Source organism: Paramormyrops kingsleyae, chromosome 9 (assembly GCF_048594095.1).
Source record: "Paramormyrops kingsleyae isolate MSU_618 chromosome 9, PKINGS_0.4, whole genome shotgun sequence".
Taxonomy (NCBI): Eukaryota; Metazoa; Chordata; class Actinopteri; order Osteoglossiformes; family Mormyridae; genus Paramormyrops; species Paramormyrops kingsleyae.
The window spans coordinates 14,384,403-14,402,199 of NC_132805.1; the positions used below are offsets into that span (position 1 = coordinate 14,384,403).

At 39.9% G+C, this 17,797-nt stretch overlaps 1 protein-coding gene across 2 annotated transcripts; it reads left to right on the forward strand.

Moving 5' to 3' along the window:
* Nucleotides 1-244: 244 nt before the first annotated feature.
* On the forward strand, nucleotides 245-3,744 carry LOC111846382 (serine/threonine-protein kinase PLK3-like). Of its 2 annotated transcripts, XM_072715907.1 has the most exons (9): nucleotides 253-1,866; nucleotides 1,993-2,091; nucleotides 2,184-2,300; nucleotides 2,387-2,516; nucleotides 2,682-2,769; nucleotides 2,868-2,963; nucleotides 3,099-3,294; nucleotides 3,383-3,506; nucleotides 3,599-3,744. In XM_072715907.1, the coding sequence occupies exons 1-9, from the start codon at nucleotides 1,777-1,779 to the stop codon at nucleotides 3,715-3,717; spliced, it is 1,059 nt and encodes a 352-aa protein (XP_072572008.1). In that variant the 5' UTR covers nucleotides 253-1,776; the 3' UTR covers nucleotides 3,718-3,744. The 2 variants fall into 2 exon arrangements, with proteins under 2 accessions (XP_072572009.1, XP_072572008.1); XM_072715908.1 differs by lacking the exon at nucleotides 2,184-2,300 and having other exon boundaries at nucleotides 245-1,866.
* The last annotated feature ends 14,053 nt before the right edge of the window (nucleotides 3,745-17,797 follow it).

Here is a 17,797-nt window from a genome sequence, read left to right on the forward strand (position 1 = left end):
GAACACTCATTTGTTTACGTTCAGCGTATACTCCACCCCTGCAGCCGACAGCAGATCGCGCTCCACGTCACGTCAGCTGCAGACACACCTCGAACGCACCCCGTGATTAGGTAACGTCGTATGGGTTTCTTTCTATGCCACGTGATCTGTCTACGCGGCGTGCGTCTTTTGCGATACGTCTGTTTATAAACACGGAATCCGCTGTTTGTAAACGGTCCGCATTTTACCCTCACCCCCATTTCTGCTACTCTCCGTACGTAGTGAGGCTAGCTTGCTAGCGTAGGTTAAGCAATGAGAGAATACCAACTTTAGAAGACAAAAAAATGCATATTCAGTAACATTACTTAAACAAAAAACATCTTACTTGCCTTTATGAAAATGCCGAGAGCAAACACGCATGAAGGGAGATATCGTGTTGAAAGTGATCTCCTTCCGTCTCACCGCTGCGACCCAGGCCGCCCGACGACTCTTCGTTACCTCCTTTACCTGCTGTCCATATCCTCTTTTCCAATTGGGAAACCGAGAAAATCTCATGTCCACCTTTCTGCCATTTCTACCATGTGATTTAGTATGACAGCCTTTCACACAGCACTAATGTCCCATCTTACCAAAGATAAGGCCGCACGCAAATGCTGGCACTTGAGTTGTATACATCCATAATGGCGATTCGACCCACAAAACACTGCGGCTATAGCGAGTGTGGCGTCAACTGTCAAAGACCGATAGAACAGGAAAAACAAGAACTAACTCAAAGAACCACAAAGTAATGCGTACATTTTCAAACGATCTTATTTGCTTGTTTAAAAATTAAGGAATTTAGTTTTTGCATGCTGCTTGCGGGAAAAAAAAGGAACTGCGCTGCTGAAGGGGACTATTTTTAAAACGCTATTAAAAGTTTGATTTGTTTAGAAACGGTTCTTAGTGTTTGGGGAAGATATAGTGAAACAGGTTGCACAGTTGTTTTGTGACATGACTGAAACATCGAAAGTAACTACAAGTCGATGGGCTTTACTTTGACGGGAAAAGTTCAGAATCTCGGTATTAGCCTATCTGTCCCTCCACTACCTTTCCCTGTTGTCAGCCGATTAAAACAACAGCAAAGTTATTATAAAATGTAAGGCAACGCTAAGTAAAAGTCTAGTAGAGTAGATAGAATGTATAAAGATTTGCTGTAATTGATGTACAGTAAAAGTCAAAAGTGTCCACGGCTAAATCTACTTAAGTACAGACGTGAGAAAAATGTACTTAAGTACAGTAACGAAGTAATTATAGGCTACTTAGGCTAACTACTTTCCACCATTGCTGGTGAAATGTCCTTTCAAAATATTAAGTAAGGATTTCAAAAACAAAAAAGAAAGAAAGAAGAAACCACAAGATGTAGGAAAGTAGAGGCTGGCAGTTTTGCTTTAATTTTTAAGAAGATAATTATTTTAATTTTATTTTATTCTCATGAAGGAAGAGCCGTGCATCTTGTAAGTTACTGCATTATGAAAATAGTGTTTTTTTGGTCAAACTAATGCCGATGAGTATCTTTGCAGAAACGTTTTATTTATCGCCAGTAACTTATAAAAAAAAGTTCCTATTTCCGTTCTAATTTTGAACGTAGTGACGTAGTTTTTTTTTTTTCGTAGTGACGTAGTTTTAGAATGTAACCTGTAGTGTTGCCTACGTAACATTGTGACGGTCGAACCAAAGAGTTTAAAAGGTGGTGGAAGCGCTACTGGTTATCCATTTTCTGCTTTCTTTGGTTGCGAACGCATAATACTTTTCTGCGACATGGCAACTCAGAAGACAACTGAAGTGCCCGAGTTCGTCCTTGATAGCGAAAATCTGCGGATTTACCGCAGACTGGAGCTGTTGGGAGAGGTATGTACTATCAAGATACTGTACATAGTTAAGTTGCAATGTATTAGTTTTGCTGCAGAGTAGATTCCTGAAATGGCCAGTCAGTATTAGAGGTGGCAGAAATTCTGAATAGGCTTGTGTTTTTAGGGCAGTTTTGGCAAATGCTACAAAATGAGAGACGTTTGCAATGGAGAGATCTTTGCCGTCAAAGTAATCCCGATAGAGGACTCTGCTGGACTAGAAGAGGTATGTGGTCTTAATCCTGCTTAAGGTCAGCCCTCTGCAGTTAAACTGCATTTCCATTAAACTCATTGAGATTAACATGTCTGACATTTCAGTGTCTACAAGAAGTAGACATTCTGAAGAAGCTACAACACCGGCATGTTGTGAGCTTCTCACATTATACTGAAGATGAGAACTTTATGTACATCTTCATGGAGCTGTGCAGCAGGGGGGTGAGTCCAGTTGTATCTGGCCTTTGCAGACAGTTTATTAGGGTTAAGACTCTGTGTCGACTCAAGCCCCCCTTCTCCCATTCCAGTCAATGCTGGACATCATTCAAGAGAGAGAGTCACTGACCAACGCAGAAGTGCGTTATTACATGCGGCAGCTCATTTCAGCATTAAAATATATGCACGATGAAGGCCTTGTCCACAGGGACCTCAAATTAGGTATGTGTGCGCGCACATGTGATTTGCTTAATTCTCCACATATTAGTGTTGACATTTTACATGGCATTTGCCCGTGTAGTTTATATGTTCGTTGCCTGCTGTTGTTGTATTCTGCAACTGTTTAATGTCTGCTGTTGTTAATTAATTGGGTTATTGGTCTTTCAGAGAATTTGTTGGTAACTGAGAATATGGAGTTGAGACTGGCTGATTTTGGACTGGCAGGCAAGCTGGAGCCGCTGGAAACGATGCATAAGTAGGTTCTTTTTTGCAGATTCTCCAGCAAAGCTTTCAAACTGCTTATACAACAAGCTAAAAGACGTGTGTGCTGTTTTCCTTTTGTGTGTATTGTAGATGTTTTTGTGGAACAAAGGAGTATGCGGCACCAGAAGTGTGGAAAAAGAAGGGACAGGGGCCAGAGGCGGACGTTTGGGCACTGGGCTGTATCATGTACGTATATCTTCTGAACCATCCTCAGAGTCAGAGCCAGTCAGAGCAAGAATGCATGACACCTGAAATGTGCACCAGTGTAGAATGATATATGCGAATGAAACTCAAATTCCTTTGCTGACTTTCTCAATACAGATACGCAATGCTCACCGGTGAATACGCCTTCTATGGCAATGCTAAGCAGATCAGACAGTGTATCAGGGAAATCCAACACACTCTGCCCAAAACGCTCTCTAGATCTGCTCGGGGACTCCTATCCTGGATTTTCCAGATGAATCCAGAGGATCGGCCCACTTTAGAGCAGATTCTGGAACATAAGTTTTTCACCAAGGTTAGTGCACTTGCAAAGAGTTCACTGATATTCATGCCTGCTGAAGAATTGGTTTGTTCAAATGAAATATCTTAAACTTCCACCCTAGGGCTTCACTCCTGATGCACTGCCATCTGAAAGCCATAACAGGGTGCCAAAGTTTGAATCTGTGAACCCTGTGAAGAGATTCTTCACAAGGCTGTTCCAGTGTGTTTGCAGAAAGAGATCCACAGGTAAGCTCCTTCGGTGCAAACCTTGCTAGTCCAGTATCTTTAAGTTCATTAGGCTCAGATACTTGACCTGCCATTCCCATGCTTTCTTGCAGCTGATATCCCTAGATGCGAACAGCAGGGAGAACAGCAGGACGAACAGCAGGACTTTTACATTCAACAAAAGTCCAGCCTATGGAGCCAAGTGCCTATTGACATGTTTTTTTTGTTTTAAATAAATCTGTGTGATTTTTACATTGTATCTGTTGTCCATTGGCTTTTTATTTTTCACCCAGGGGGATTTTTATGTTTATTATTGTCTTTTTATTAGTATTATTGCTTGTCTGGTGTGTGTGTGGATTCTGCTGACTGTACGTACAATAAATTGCCCCTTGGGGACAATAAAGATGTCCTTGAGGGTGTACAGTTCACTGGGGTACCAAGAACAAGTCCTTTGCCATGGGATTAATCATTAAAAGTTTGCTTGGTGACTGAAGAAACCCAGAATGAACTGGAATTCTCTGACTACTCCTTGTGCAGTAAAACTACTCTTAGAAGCACATTCTTTTCAAAAAGTTACTCATGTAAATGTAACGGAGTAAATGTAACTCGTTACTACCCACCTCTGGTTGTTAGTAGAGATCGACCGATATATCGATTTACCAATACTTTTCCTGATATTTAAGCATTTTACCATAATCGGTTATCGGTTTTGTAATATCGGGTTCACCGATAAACGCCGCCATCTTGTGGGTGTTTTGAGAATTACGCGCCTGATCGCCATTGCAGCACGGCGTCTGAGGGGAAACAACAACTGCGTGCACAGGTAAAGTATACTTACTTGCTTTGCTATATTTAGTAAACTTTATGTAACATAAGCTATTAATGCACAAATTAGATGTGTTGCATAAATGACTGATATGTAGTTTATGCAGCTTGGCTCTAAGAAATAAAGACGAACTCATAGAGTCACGTAATATAATCCGTCAAATCCTGTCACAATAAAGACGTAACTTTGCCTGAATTAAATAATATACAGCCATTAATAAGCACATGTTGTAAATAAAAGCGCTGAATTTAATTCTCTCTCATATTGTCTAAATGCTCACCATTAGTCTCGGGAAGTTGGTCGGCTAAAATAACCCATCAAGTCCTATCCCAATAAATATGTAACTGCATGATGGGTTGAGGGGGAGGTATAGGGAACGGTCGTGAATTTAGGATATATTTGTTATTTTACCCTTTTTTTTGTTTTGTTAATGTGTTATTTTAAAATAAGTATAAAACATGCTATGAAACATTTTATTCAAAGTGCTTTAAGGGTAGCTTTGCTTTACAAAAGTTTAGTCAAGAGGCGACATGCCACTCTCTTTGAAAATGAGCAGGGCATAGCCACTGATGATTCAAACAAGGAATAAAACAGTTTAGCAGTAACTGTTATTTCGCTATTTTGCTAAGAAATTTAAAGAAGTGGCCTTTAGAGGTTGATCATCAAACTGAATCAAAAAACACCAGACATATATAGTTTACATTTTTCTTAAAATGTATAAGGATCATTTTGTTATAGCGAAATTTTAAATTAGTATGAGTCTATGACGTTATCACCAATGATTGACAGCTGCATGCCCCCACTCCAACGATGATTGACAAGTCCAGCTGCATGCCCCCACCCCAGTGATGATTGACTGGTCCAGCTGCATACCCCCACCCCAACGATGATTGACAGGGCCAGCGGCCCACGCCCCGTTCCCCCACAAGCTAGCTAAAGTTTTTTTTTTTTTTGATCACGGTCTTTTTTATTGTTATTTCACAATATAACAGAACAGAACTATTCCCACTCTCCCATCCCCATAGTGCTGGAAAAACAAATAAATAAATAATTCTAATAGAAAAGAAACCAAATAAATAAATAAGTAAATAATAACAACAATAAATTAAAAAACAATAACAATAAAATTAAAAAATAAATAAAAATACAAAATAGCTTACCTATACACCACGGCCATAATTATGTCATTATGTTGGTTGCGACCATATTTTCGACAAAAGACATGAATGGCTGCCAGATAGCATAAAACTTCCCAACAGATCCACCAATGGTATATCTTATCTTTTCTAGATGAATATGACACATAACCTCTCTAATCCAACGCCCAAATGTTGGAGGATGATGGTCCTTCCATCTATAAAGAATAAGCCGTCTAGCCAGCAGAGAACAAAACGCAATCATCATAGACTCGTATCTACTCAAAGGTATGTCAGTTGGGACCACCCCAAATACTGAGATTAAAGGAGATGGGTATACAGTTTTCCCACATATTTTAGAGAAGGTGTCAAAAATAGATTGCCAAAATCTATACAACTTAGGACAAGACCAAAACATATGCAACAATGTGGCTGGAGCTTGTTTGCATCGATCACACGATGGATCCATGTCCACCCGAAATTTGCACAGTCTGTCCTTAGACCAATAAAGTCGATGCACAATTATGAACTGTATTACCGCGTGTCTAAGACAGACAGAGGAGGAGTAAATGTTCCGAATAATTTTCCCCCAGACAGAGTCTGGAATGATTTCTGCTAACTCTAATTCCCATTTGTTCTTAAGAGTCTCTAAACTAGTAATTTGATATGAATTAAGTAGTGAATAGATTCTACTCATAGTGAGTTTAGAATTGACACTGCATTTGAAAAGGGAGTCTAAAAGTGTACCTGGGGGACATAAAGGGAAACAGCTAAAGCAGGATGAAACAAAACATCTAAGTTGTAAATACCTAAAAAATTGGGACCTATGAATATTAAACTTTTCGGATAGTTGTTCAAAGGTGGCAAATCTATTTTCTATATAAAGGTCGTAAAGAGATCCTATTCCAAATCGCGGCCATGCATCAAAGGCTTCATCTAGCACTGATGGAGTAAACATATGGTTTTTCGTCAACGGTGCAGCAGGCGACAACTCCATAAGATTGAATGATCATTTAAACTGATTCCAGATCTTAACAGAGTGTACAACAATTGGATTGGAAGAGTAGGTCGAAATGGATCGTTCAAAGGGAAGCTTGGAACATAATAGGGCCATTGGGGAGGTGCCATCAATCGATGCTCGTTCCAATACCGCCCAGCTAGGGCTAGTCATATCCCTTCTCATCCAATACAGCAACGCTCTAATATTTGCTGTCCAGTAATAAAACATGAAATTTGGAAATGCCATACCTCCCTCTGAGCGGGGCAGCTGCAATACATTTTTACTCACCCTTGGTGGCCTGTTATTCCAAATAAAAGCAGATATCTGACTGTTTAATTTTAAGAAGAAGGATTTAGTTAGGAGAATAGGGAGACATTGAAATAGATAAAGAAATTTTGGAAGCACATTCATCTTGATTGAATTAATCCTTCCCCCGAGAGTGAGGGGTAGAGCATCCCAACAATCTAAATCATTTTTGAGACTGGATAATAAAGGTAGATAGTTCGCCCTGAACAGATCCTTAAAGCAACGGGTAACCCATACACCTAAGAATCTAAATTTTTTATGACTAACCTTGAACGGGATTGACCCAATGCCTGCCCCATCCATAGATTTAATAGGCATCAGCTCAGTTTTTTCAAGATTAACTTTGTATCCAGACATTTTCCCAAATTTCACAAGTAAGGTCAGCAATTCAGGAACACTAACGAGAGGATTCGAAATAAACAGCAACACATCATCTGCATATAATGAAACTTTGTGTTCCGAACTTGCCCGATATATTCCCTTAATAGAGGAGCTCTGTCTTAGGGCAATTGCAAGCGGTTCAATAGCTAGAGCATACAGGAGTGGAGAGAGAGGACATCCCTGTCTTGTCCCTCGTTGTAGCCTAAAAAAATTTGATAAATTATTATTAGTGCGCACTGCTGCCATAGGACATGTGTATAAAAGTCTGATCCAGGATATGATTTTATGGCCAAATTTAAAAGCTTCTAACATTTTAAAAAGGTAATCCCATTCTACACGGTCAAATGCTTTTTCAGCATCGAGCGAGATAATCACCTCATCATCTCCAAGATTGGGCTGAGGATGTTAAAAAAAGAGTAACGATCTTTCACAAATCCTGTTTGATCAAGAGAGATGATGTTTGGAACCACTCCCTCAAGCCGACGTGCTAAAATCTTTGCTAGAATTTTGGCATCAGTATTCAGAAGGGAGATAGGACGATACGAGCCACAATCGAGGGGGGTTTTATCCTTTTTGAGTAGTAGGGAAATGATTGCTTGACACATAGAAGGAGGAAGAGATTTCAAAACAAGGGATTCCTCGAAAACCCGCAATAACAAAGGGGAAAGTTGGACTAGGATTTTTTTAAAGAATTCAGCGGGGAAGCCATCTGGGCCCGGAGATTTACCACTTTGCATATTTTTAATCGCCAATCTGACCTCCATGTCTGAGATATCTGTCTCCAACACAGCAGCGGACTCAAAACTTAAAGAGGGGATGTCCAGAGATTCTAAAAAGTTGTCTAATTCAGACAGTCCACAAGGTCCATTGGAAGTGTATAATGCCTGATAAAATTGACCAAAACGGGAGTTGATTTCTCTGTCATCTGTATATGTGGTACCTTGTTCGTCATTAATCGCTGGGATTATCTGAGACGTGGATCTTCGATGTAACTGGTGTGCAAGTACACGCCCAGCTTTACCCCCATGTTCATAATAGACATGTCTGGTCTTTGAGATAAGGTATTCAGCCTGACGAGTAGAAAGAATGTCAAATTCCGTTTGTAAAGATATGCGTTTTTTAAGTAATTCAGCAGAGGGGCAATGGCTATATAGCCTATCCAATTGTAGTATTTCGGTGGTTAGTGATATAATACGTCCATTAGAAATCTTCTTCTTGTTGGCACAGTACGAAGTAATCTGACCTCTTAAGTATGCCTTCAGTGACTCCCAAATAGTACAGAATGACATACCTGGAGTTTGATTAACATCAAGATCATTGGCGGTTCTAGACGGGGGCCAGGGTGGGCCAGGGCCCCTGTAGAATTGCTCTTGGCCACTGTTATGGCCCCTGCACCGATCAGCCAATGATTTAAATTATTAATTTCTAGACGCGACATGCGCTCGTTTGAAAAACGGAACTGATGCGAGTAGCCAACGCGACGTGTTTCTAGACGGGCTCATTAACGCGCTACACATGCTGTTATCTGCAACCTGAAGAGACCAGCAGTGGCGCGAATTGTGAACTTTGCTTCTGATAGATAAGCTGGAGCCCTGAATGGACTAACCTGCAAAGCAGAGAAGGTAAGGAAAACGATTAATTTCGTAATGTCATTGTTTGCGCAGATTCGTGTTTTACTGTTATTTAATGATGCAATATTTTTATTACGCTCAATCACGCATGTTGCTCTTGTTATGTTTGTGACTAAGCAAAGCCAGTGAAGTCAGTATAGCCTACAGTATGTTGGTCATGTTCGCTAAGAACCTTCATATTTCTTAAAGGTTCGTTGTGCAGCAATATGTAACTTAATATTTATTTGTGAAATTTATGAAATAACCGAGAGGAGCTTACAGTATTTAGCTTATTTGTGAAATGCAAAATGCCAATACTTTGCGAGACATAAGAGGTTACAATCCTCTCCGTTTTCTTTTTAGTAGGCTAGGCTATCATCATGAAAAGCAGCAGGAAGGACATTATGTCCTTTTTTGCACCTGTAGGCAAAAAACAAAACAGAGAGAGTGAGGGAGAGGAAAAAGAGCATGAGAGAGCTGAGGAGCAGGAGGAGAGAGAAGTAGTTATGGAGAGAGAGCCAGACATGGAAGTTGGAGAGTTGGAAAGTGAGGCATCTGAAAGGCAGCATGAAAGTGAGGAGGAAGACATTCAGAATCAGATTGAGGGACAGAATGAGGGACAATCCAATGACTCATTGGGACAACCAGATTCACCATGCATGTCAAGTAGGCCTACAGCACCATCAGGTTTGTGATGTTTTGTGTGTGCACAGTGTGTACGTGTAAGCAGTGTAAGCCTAATAACAATTCATACTCTGTCCATGTTAAGGGTAAACTCTAATTGTAAATAATAATTAATAAACTAGATACATTTATAAATGAATAATAATACATTTAATTGTCGTCAGTTTCACTCTCATATAAACTGAATTAATCTTTCTCCAGATATCAGCAAGTGCATTGATGACACTCCAGTGCAGCCACATCTCAAGACCTTCCCCACCACACCAATGGGGGACAGGAGGCGCAGCTTTCAAGCCAGCTGGTATGACATTCACCCCTGGATAGAGTATTCTGTGATGAACGACTCAGTCTTTTGTTTTGCATGCCGCCACTTTAGTCCAGCAAATGTAACCACAACGGTATTTGATTCACCACTGGGTTTTAAAAATTGGAAAAAGGCAACTGAGAGAGAGGCAGGTTTTTCAGCACATACAAAGTGTCAGACCGACACAAGCAGGCAATGATTGCGTGGAGAGATCACCAGAGAGCGGTCAGAAATAATGCAACTCTAGCTGATGCTCTTAATAAGGAGCACTCTAAACAAGTTAAAGAAAATAGGGAACATATTAAAACAATTGGTGAAGTACTCTTGATACTTCAAGAGTACTTCACCAATCTTACAGCTAGACAAAATATAGCACAAAGAGGACATGACGAATCGGAGGAATCTAAGAACAAAGGCAACTTCAAGGAAATTCTTGATGTAGTTGCTAATCATGATGCAGTTGTTAAACATAGATTGACAACCATTAATAATGCAAAATACACAAGCAAAATAATTCAAAATGAGTTGCTGGATTGTTTGGCTGAAATGATTAGGTCAGAAATCATTGATGAAGTAAAAGACGGCGAATTCTTCAGCATCATGGCAGATGAAACAAAAGATGTTTCAAAGAAAGAACAGATTTCTTTCATACTCCGTTACTATCACAATGGAGTCATTAAGGAGAGTTTCCTTCATTTTGAATGTGCAGAGAGACTTGATGCAGCAGGGCTTACAGAAAAAATAGTCCACTTATTGGAACGTCACGGGCTGGACTATAAAAACCACCTGATAGGCCAAGCATATGACGGTGCTGCAGTAATGAGTGGTAAACACTCAGGGGTGCAGGCAAGAATAAGGGAGCAAGCAAAATATGCATTTTACATTCACTGCAGTGCACACTGTCTCAATTTAGTGCTTGTGGATGCTGTTAAAGCTGTCCCAGAAGCAGATGAGTTCTTTGCATTATTACAGTCTCTGTACATTTTCACTCCTGGGTCATATGTGCACTCAAAATGGTTGGCTGTACAGACGGAGATGTATGGCAGCACAAGAGAGCTACAACAATTAAGTGATACCAGATGGGTGTGCCGATTTTTGGCTCTTCGTAATATAATGGACAGATTACCTGCTTTAAAACAGGTGCTGCAGGAGATAGCTCAAGAGCGTAGAGGAGAGAAATCTTCTGAAGCCCGTGGTCTTCTGGCCCAAATTGACCTTGAATTTGTTGTACATCTTGTAACACTTCGGAAATTGTTCAGGGAAACAAAGCTGCTTTCTGATATGCTCCAGTCAACAACTGTTGACCTTTCAAGGGCTGTTGATTTAGTTGAAGCTTTAGTTCAGACTTTGAATGATTTCAGGCAAGAGTCATTCTTTGATAACTTATGGGATGAGGTGTTGAATATCTGTGAGCAGTGTGATGCTGCCACACAGTCAGTGGCAAAACGCCCAAGGAAACTTAGCTCCAGATTCCGTGAATACCACATACTAAGCACTGTTGGTCAGAGCGAGCTAGAAAATGATAAGGAAACATTTCGGACTTTATTCTTCTATCCTGTCATTGATTGCATGCTTAGTGAATTAAGCAAGCGCTTCTCAAAGACCAATTGTGATCTGATGTGTAGTATCCGATCTCTCAATCCCAAGAGTGATGCCTTTTTAAGAGACACCACTTTGTTTGACTTTGGCCGTTTATATGGTGCTAATATTGAGGATCTGGGCCATGAGCTGCATCAATTTAAGAGACTTTTGGAAAGAAAAGTACAGGGTGGTGTGATTGAGAAGCCATCAGACACAGTAGCACTGACACGTTTCACTGAGCCATATAAAGAAGTATTTTTTGAGCTCTTTAGACTATGCAAAATAGCTGTAGCACTCCCAGTGAGTTCCGCCTCTTGTGAGAGGAGTTTTTCCACCTTGAAACTAGTGAAGACCTACCTCCGGTCTACCATTAGTGAGGAGCGTCTGAGCAATCTTGGGGTGCTCAGCATTGAATCCAGAAGGTCCAAGGCTTTGAACCTTGATGCATTTGTAGACCGTTTCTCAAGGAGTCACAATCGCAGAATCTTGTTGTTGTAGAGTTTCAGCCAAGTGCACATGCAAATGCTTTTGGATTTTGTGATTTTCAGCATGTGAATTTCTTTTTTTCTGTCAACTCTATTTAATTTTTTTATATTTTTACTACTACAGTGAGATAATGACCATGTAATTTAACGAGATAATGTAATGTCATGCTGTAAAACATAACTGTAAATTTAGAATAAAACGTAAAAAAATAAACTAATGACCCGTTTTGCCATTATCTATGGTTATAAATGTGCCCCCCTTAAAAACACACTGGCCCCACCTCGGCCCCCCTGGTGATTTTGGTCTAGAACCGCCACTGATCAAGATAAAATTTGATTTCAGATGATATGAAACTAACAAACTCTTCGTCTGAGAGTAAAAGAGGATTAAATCGCCACGGACGATATGTGGGCTGTGTAACTGGGATAAACATTTTCATACTCAGTGGCCCATGATCTGAAATAACTATTGCCCCATAATCACATGCTGTTATGGAATGTAAGAGTCTTTTATCTAATAAGACATAATCGATACGCAAGTACGTTTTATGCACCGAGGAAAAAAACGAATAAGCTCTTGACGTGGGATTACGAAAACGCCACACATCTGTCATTCCATAAATTTCGAGAAAGAGATTAACGCACTGGGCAGATTTAGACAAGGATGTCCTCCCAAGAATACTCCAATCGAGTGACGAAAGAACACAATTCGTATCACCACCCAATATAAGATGATGTGTTACCATATTTGGTAGGTGAGAAAAAAATTTATTAAAAAAAGTGGGATCATCCCAATTTGGTGCGTAAACACAGGCTAATATTACTGGAAGCATATACAGTTTCCCAACCACAATAACGTATCGCCCAGCTGAATCAGCTTGCACATTAGATACTGTAAATTGCACATTCTTACCGATAATAATGGCTACTCCTCTCGACCTAGACTGGAAATTAAATTGGAATACCTGGCCCACCCATTTTCTACTGAAAAGTAAACTATCCGCTGAACATATATGAGTCTCTTGTAAGAAAGCTATATCCGCGCAGAGTTGTTTCAAATGGGCAGTAACTTTTTTTTATTTTACCGGATGATTAAGGGATTTAACATTCCAGCTCACATAGTTAACTGTGCAACCATCACATTTTCTAATGTTATCGATGTTGGTCATGACTTGAACCTTTTAAGTTTGATCTATATATGCAACCAATTGCCCCTGTATATGGTAAGAGTAAATAAATAAGGAAATAAAAAAATAAATAAAATATATATATATAATAAAATAAAAAGAAAAAAGATCCGTGATTCAGGGCATGGATGTCGTGTATCATCACTCATTGGTCACGTATTGTGAGATCATTGATGTTTATATTTGTAGTTCAGCCATCACTTTATTGTGGTATTTAAACCATATTGCTTTGTCGATTGTAATATTTGCATCTGTGTGCGCGTTGCTATTAGTGCCTGACAGTAATCTTACATAAGGTTTTTCCCAATGGTATTGCTGAATAGATGCCTTTTCTTTAGAAATTGTAATAAAATTTGGGTGTATATCAATCTTGTGTACCCATATTGCTTATCAAGGGGCTGTGATATATGTACAGCATTTTCTAACAAAAAAAAAAGTCACTCCAAAATAACAGTTAAGAACTTTTATTTGTTTATGTTGTGCGGTTTGGCCCAAGATAAAACAATCGGTCTTCTGTCAGAAACAAATATAATTTGCTTCATTTAGCACCACAAAACACAGCTGCCATAACTGACACGAGTGTGTAGTAATTACACTGATACAATTAAAAAAAGAAATGACTAAGGAGAAAAAAAAGCAGGCTTAGTTTAAGTAACTTCACAGCACATCGAACTGGGTAACATTAAAGTAATGTCACCTTTGACTGTAAAATTGATGGCCATTCCCTGTATTTTACGTCGCTCCTTCTGAAGCACATTTGGCATTAAAGGCCTAATGCGAAATAAAATCTTTTAAAGTCGAAGGACTCCATCATTATCCTGTTAATTCTCTTTCCTCTCTGTCGACATTATCACCAAAAATCAACAAACGATGAAATGTGACGCGATGCCATAAAGAAGTCGCAAGCGTGCGCATGCGTAGTAGCGGAAGTTACATTTTTGGTAGGTGTAACATTTTCGGTAGTGACACCCCTACCTATATCGCTCAATTAAGGCCGTTGCGAAATTCTTCTTCTTCTTGATTATTATAGGTAGCAATGTAAAAACAAATACTGTCATCTATTGTCTCGGAGTATGTTGACGGGTCCCGTACCGATCCATTATCTGGGATCTATTTGTTTTGACTTGCTGTACAGGGTAACCAATCAGATGTTACTCTCGGTTGACGACCCGCAGTGACAGATAAAATTAATTCATGATGTGGTGAAAGTGCCAAAATTAAATAAATAATGAAATAATTGTAAATGACACATGTAATGAATTAATAATGATTTTATTTCTAATGGTAGATAATAATTCATGGCACATTTAATTAAGGATATTTTTATTTCCCATTTTAAATAATTCATGACACATTTAAGTAATAATTTATCTTTATATTTCCCATTTTAAACACTTCATGGCACATTTAATTAATTAATTATTGGTGTATTTATTTATTTAATTTTGGCACTCTTAGCCCTCCATACCACCCAGCCTTAGGTGTATATATATATAAAAAAAAACATCATTTTCGAATACCAAAGACCTGTACACAACAATAAATAATCAAGAGTGACCGTACAAATTAAACGATTAACAAAATGCCGAAATCAAGCCTGTAGGCTGCTATATAAATAGAGACATACTCCTGCTGATAAACCATGAGGTTTACATATGGGCTCTAAGAAGACCAGCTTTTTTAGTGTGTCTTAGAGTAAACGTACATCGTTCAGTTCTCATCATCTGCAGCTGGGATAATGTTCCTCCTTACATATGTCATGGCTTCCTCGGGGTCGGTAAACTCCTTCTCCTCAGTCCCACACGTGATTCGAAGTCGGGCTGGAAACATCAGCCCGTATCGAACACCCTGACGATCACGAAGGAGCCTCCTGACATTTGTAAAGGCGGCCCGGGCTTTAGCCACGCTTGTGGTATAATCCGGAAAAATGCTGACTGGTGATCCATTAAAGCGAAGTGGGCCCCGGCTGCGTGCACATCACAGCACCTCCAAACATTCTTGATAATAATGTAGTTTAACGATGATGACTCGGGGCTTACCTCCCGGCTTTGTGGAGCCCGGGCCGCGATGCGAGCGGTCGATCATTGGCTCCTTTTCCAACTGCAGGACCTCGGCTAACAGTTTAGCAACCGAAGCGGAGCCGGGCGTCTCGGGAACACCCAAGATCCTGAGGTTGCACCTTCTCATTCGACCTTCCATGTTATCACATTTGTCCTTCAGTTCCATTACCTCTGTTTTCAACACACTCATTGTATTTCGCAGAGTAACTACTTTGTCCGACCACGCGGATAAACCGTCTTCCATCTCTTTAACACTAACTTTAACCTGGTCGATTTCAGTACGAAGCGCTGTGGTGCTGTTAATGATTTCAGATTTTACCTCTCTCAGTTCACTTTTAAGAAAGGCGAAATCCTCTGCGAGAGCATTTTTCATTTCAGTTTTTATCCACGCCGAAATCTCCGTTTTCATCTCAGCCGTGTCCATATCGCTGGAAGACGGTGTGTGTAGAGGGGAACCACCTGGGCTTTCCGCGAGGTATTGGGCCTAGTTTTGGAGGTTCCGGCATATTTATATTTATGTAGGCTCGATGCCATTTGTGTATCTAATTGGATAAGATTAAGTTTTATATCGCAAAATAAGACAGTACGGTCAACAATATAACAAGGTATTCATCAACAAGGACTAACTTCAAATAGGCTAAGCAGGAGCCGACATAAAAAGGGGTGAGGGTAAAATGCGGATTCCGCCGGACGTAAATAAAAAAGAACTTCGATGAGCTCAGCATTACGGTGCAACTGCACAGTCAGTACAATACGGATGTCCGAAATCGTATTGTTCTTAATGTTAACATTAATTTCATTGTTAATTTGTTAAACATGTGAAAATGTTCTATATGTTATCTGTTGAGCGTTCTCTGGTCGAGGATAATCTGCATTTTTTCCCTCTCTTTTCCCGTCAGACAGATGTAGATGTCCATGGCTACCAACGTCACTGTTCATGGATGCCTGTTCCTGACGAATAAAATAAATCATAATTAATCAATAAATAAATATGTCTTTCACCAAACATGTCAGTATTTTATTGTAATTCTGTATTTCTGTAGATCTCATATCCAAGCACTATTGAACTGTTTTGGTGTTATCTGATTAAATTTTCTCATATAAGTACAGCTATACTGTACAGCTTGAAAGCACTCCTGTGAAATATCTGCCTAGAAACGTGGTTGCCACTCTACAAGCCATTTTATCAGAATTAATACACAAAATAAATAAAAGAAAAGGGATATTGCAAAGCATCTGTTATATTGAAACATGGAAGTGCTACGTAGAAATCCTGTCCCGTGACATGTGATATATTGCCGGAAAACTTGCAATTTGTACTATACGAAAGTGCATGGAAGTTCCCGGACAGGATTTCTAAATGTGCACTTCGCCCTGTACACTGTAACCATGTGGAAGCTGCCATCTATAATCTTAAACTAAAAGTCCACGGAAGTGGCACATAGAAATCCTGCGCTGGGACATGTGATATATTGCCGGAAAGCTCGCAATTTGTACTATACGAAAGTGCATGGAAGTTCCCAGCGCAGGATTTCTAAATGTGCATTTCGCCCTGTACACTGTAACCATGTGGAAGCTGCTATCTATAATCTTAAACTAAAAGTCCACGGAAGTGGCACATAGAAATCCTGCGCTGGGACATGTGATATATTGCCGGAAAGCTCGCAATTTGTACTATACGGAAATGCATGGAAGTTCCCAGCGCAGGATTTCTAAATGTGCATTTCGCCCTGTACACTGTAACCATGTGGAAGCTGCTATCCACAAGCGTGTTACAGATTTTTGTAGCAAGAACTTCAATGAGAAATAGCAGTGATTTTGTTTGATTTGGGTCAATTGACCCAGTCAGTCTTTCTAGTGTTAACATGACTATAGCGAATGTCTGTCAGCCCCTTTTTACAGAAGGGCCTTATAGCTATGTTTTCACAGAATCTGAGCTGGAAAAGTCAGATTGCTATGCCAAGAGTACAACTAATTTGAGATAATGCAAAAAACAGTGTGTGTGAAGTCATATATACTGCTGAAATCATTAACAGCATTAACATACATATACATATATATTACTATGTTCTCACATTACTTTTTGTAGTTTTGTGAACAACACCATTTATTAAACAAATAAATATGCATTGGCAGAATGAAGAATTACAAATGAAAATAAACTATTATTTAAGAAATATTCCTTGGAACAACAAATTTTCATGGATTTTCATGCTGCCAGATTACTAACAAAGTCGGCTGCAGTCACAGAGCACTTGTAAAGATTCTACAAAAGAAGAAAGTGAGTTTGGTGGCAGACACGCCTCGGTCTGGTCATCCACAAGCATCACAATCATGCTAGGATCATGCACTTTGACGCATTCCATTGAGCAATCGCAAGTTGACCTCACCTCAGCTACTGCGTGAGTGGTCAGACAGCTGCCATGTCAGTGTCACCTCATCAACAGTTTGTTGCCGGTTCCCGCAGTTTGGTCTGCAGGGTTGCAAGGCACGCAACAAGCCACTGATGACTGATGTCCAAAGGTGCAACCGGATTGACTGGACACGGAAGAACTTACGCTAGACATGTGAAACGGTGGGAAAAGGAGCTTTCCAGCGATGAAAGCACTTTGTCTGTTTGGTAGCCAGGCAGACACCTATGTGAGGAGGTTTCCTGGAGAGGAGTTCAAGCCTGAGTGCCTCAACCTCACTGTGAAGCATCCTTTGAAGGTCATGGTCTGGGGCTGCATAGCTGCCAGTGGCGTCGGACGTC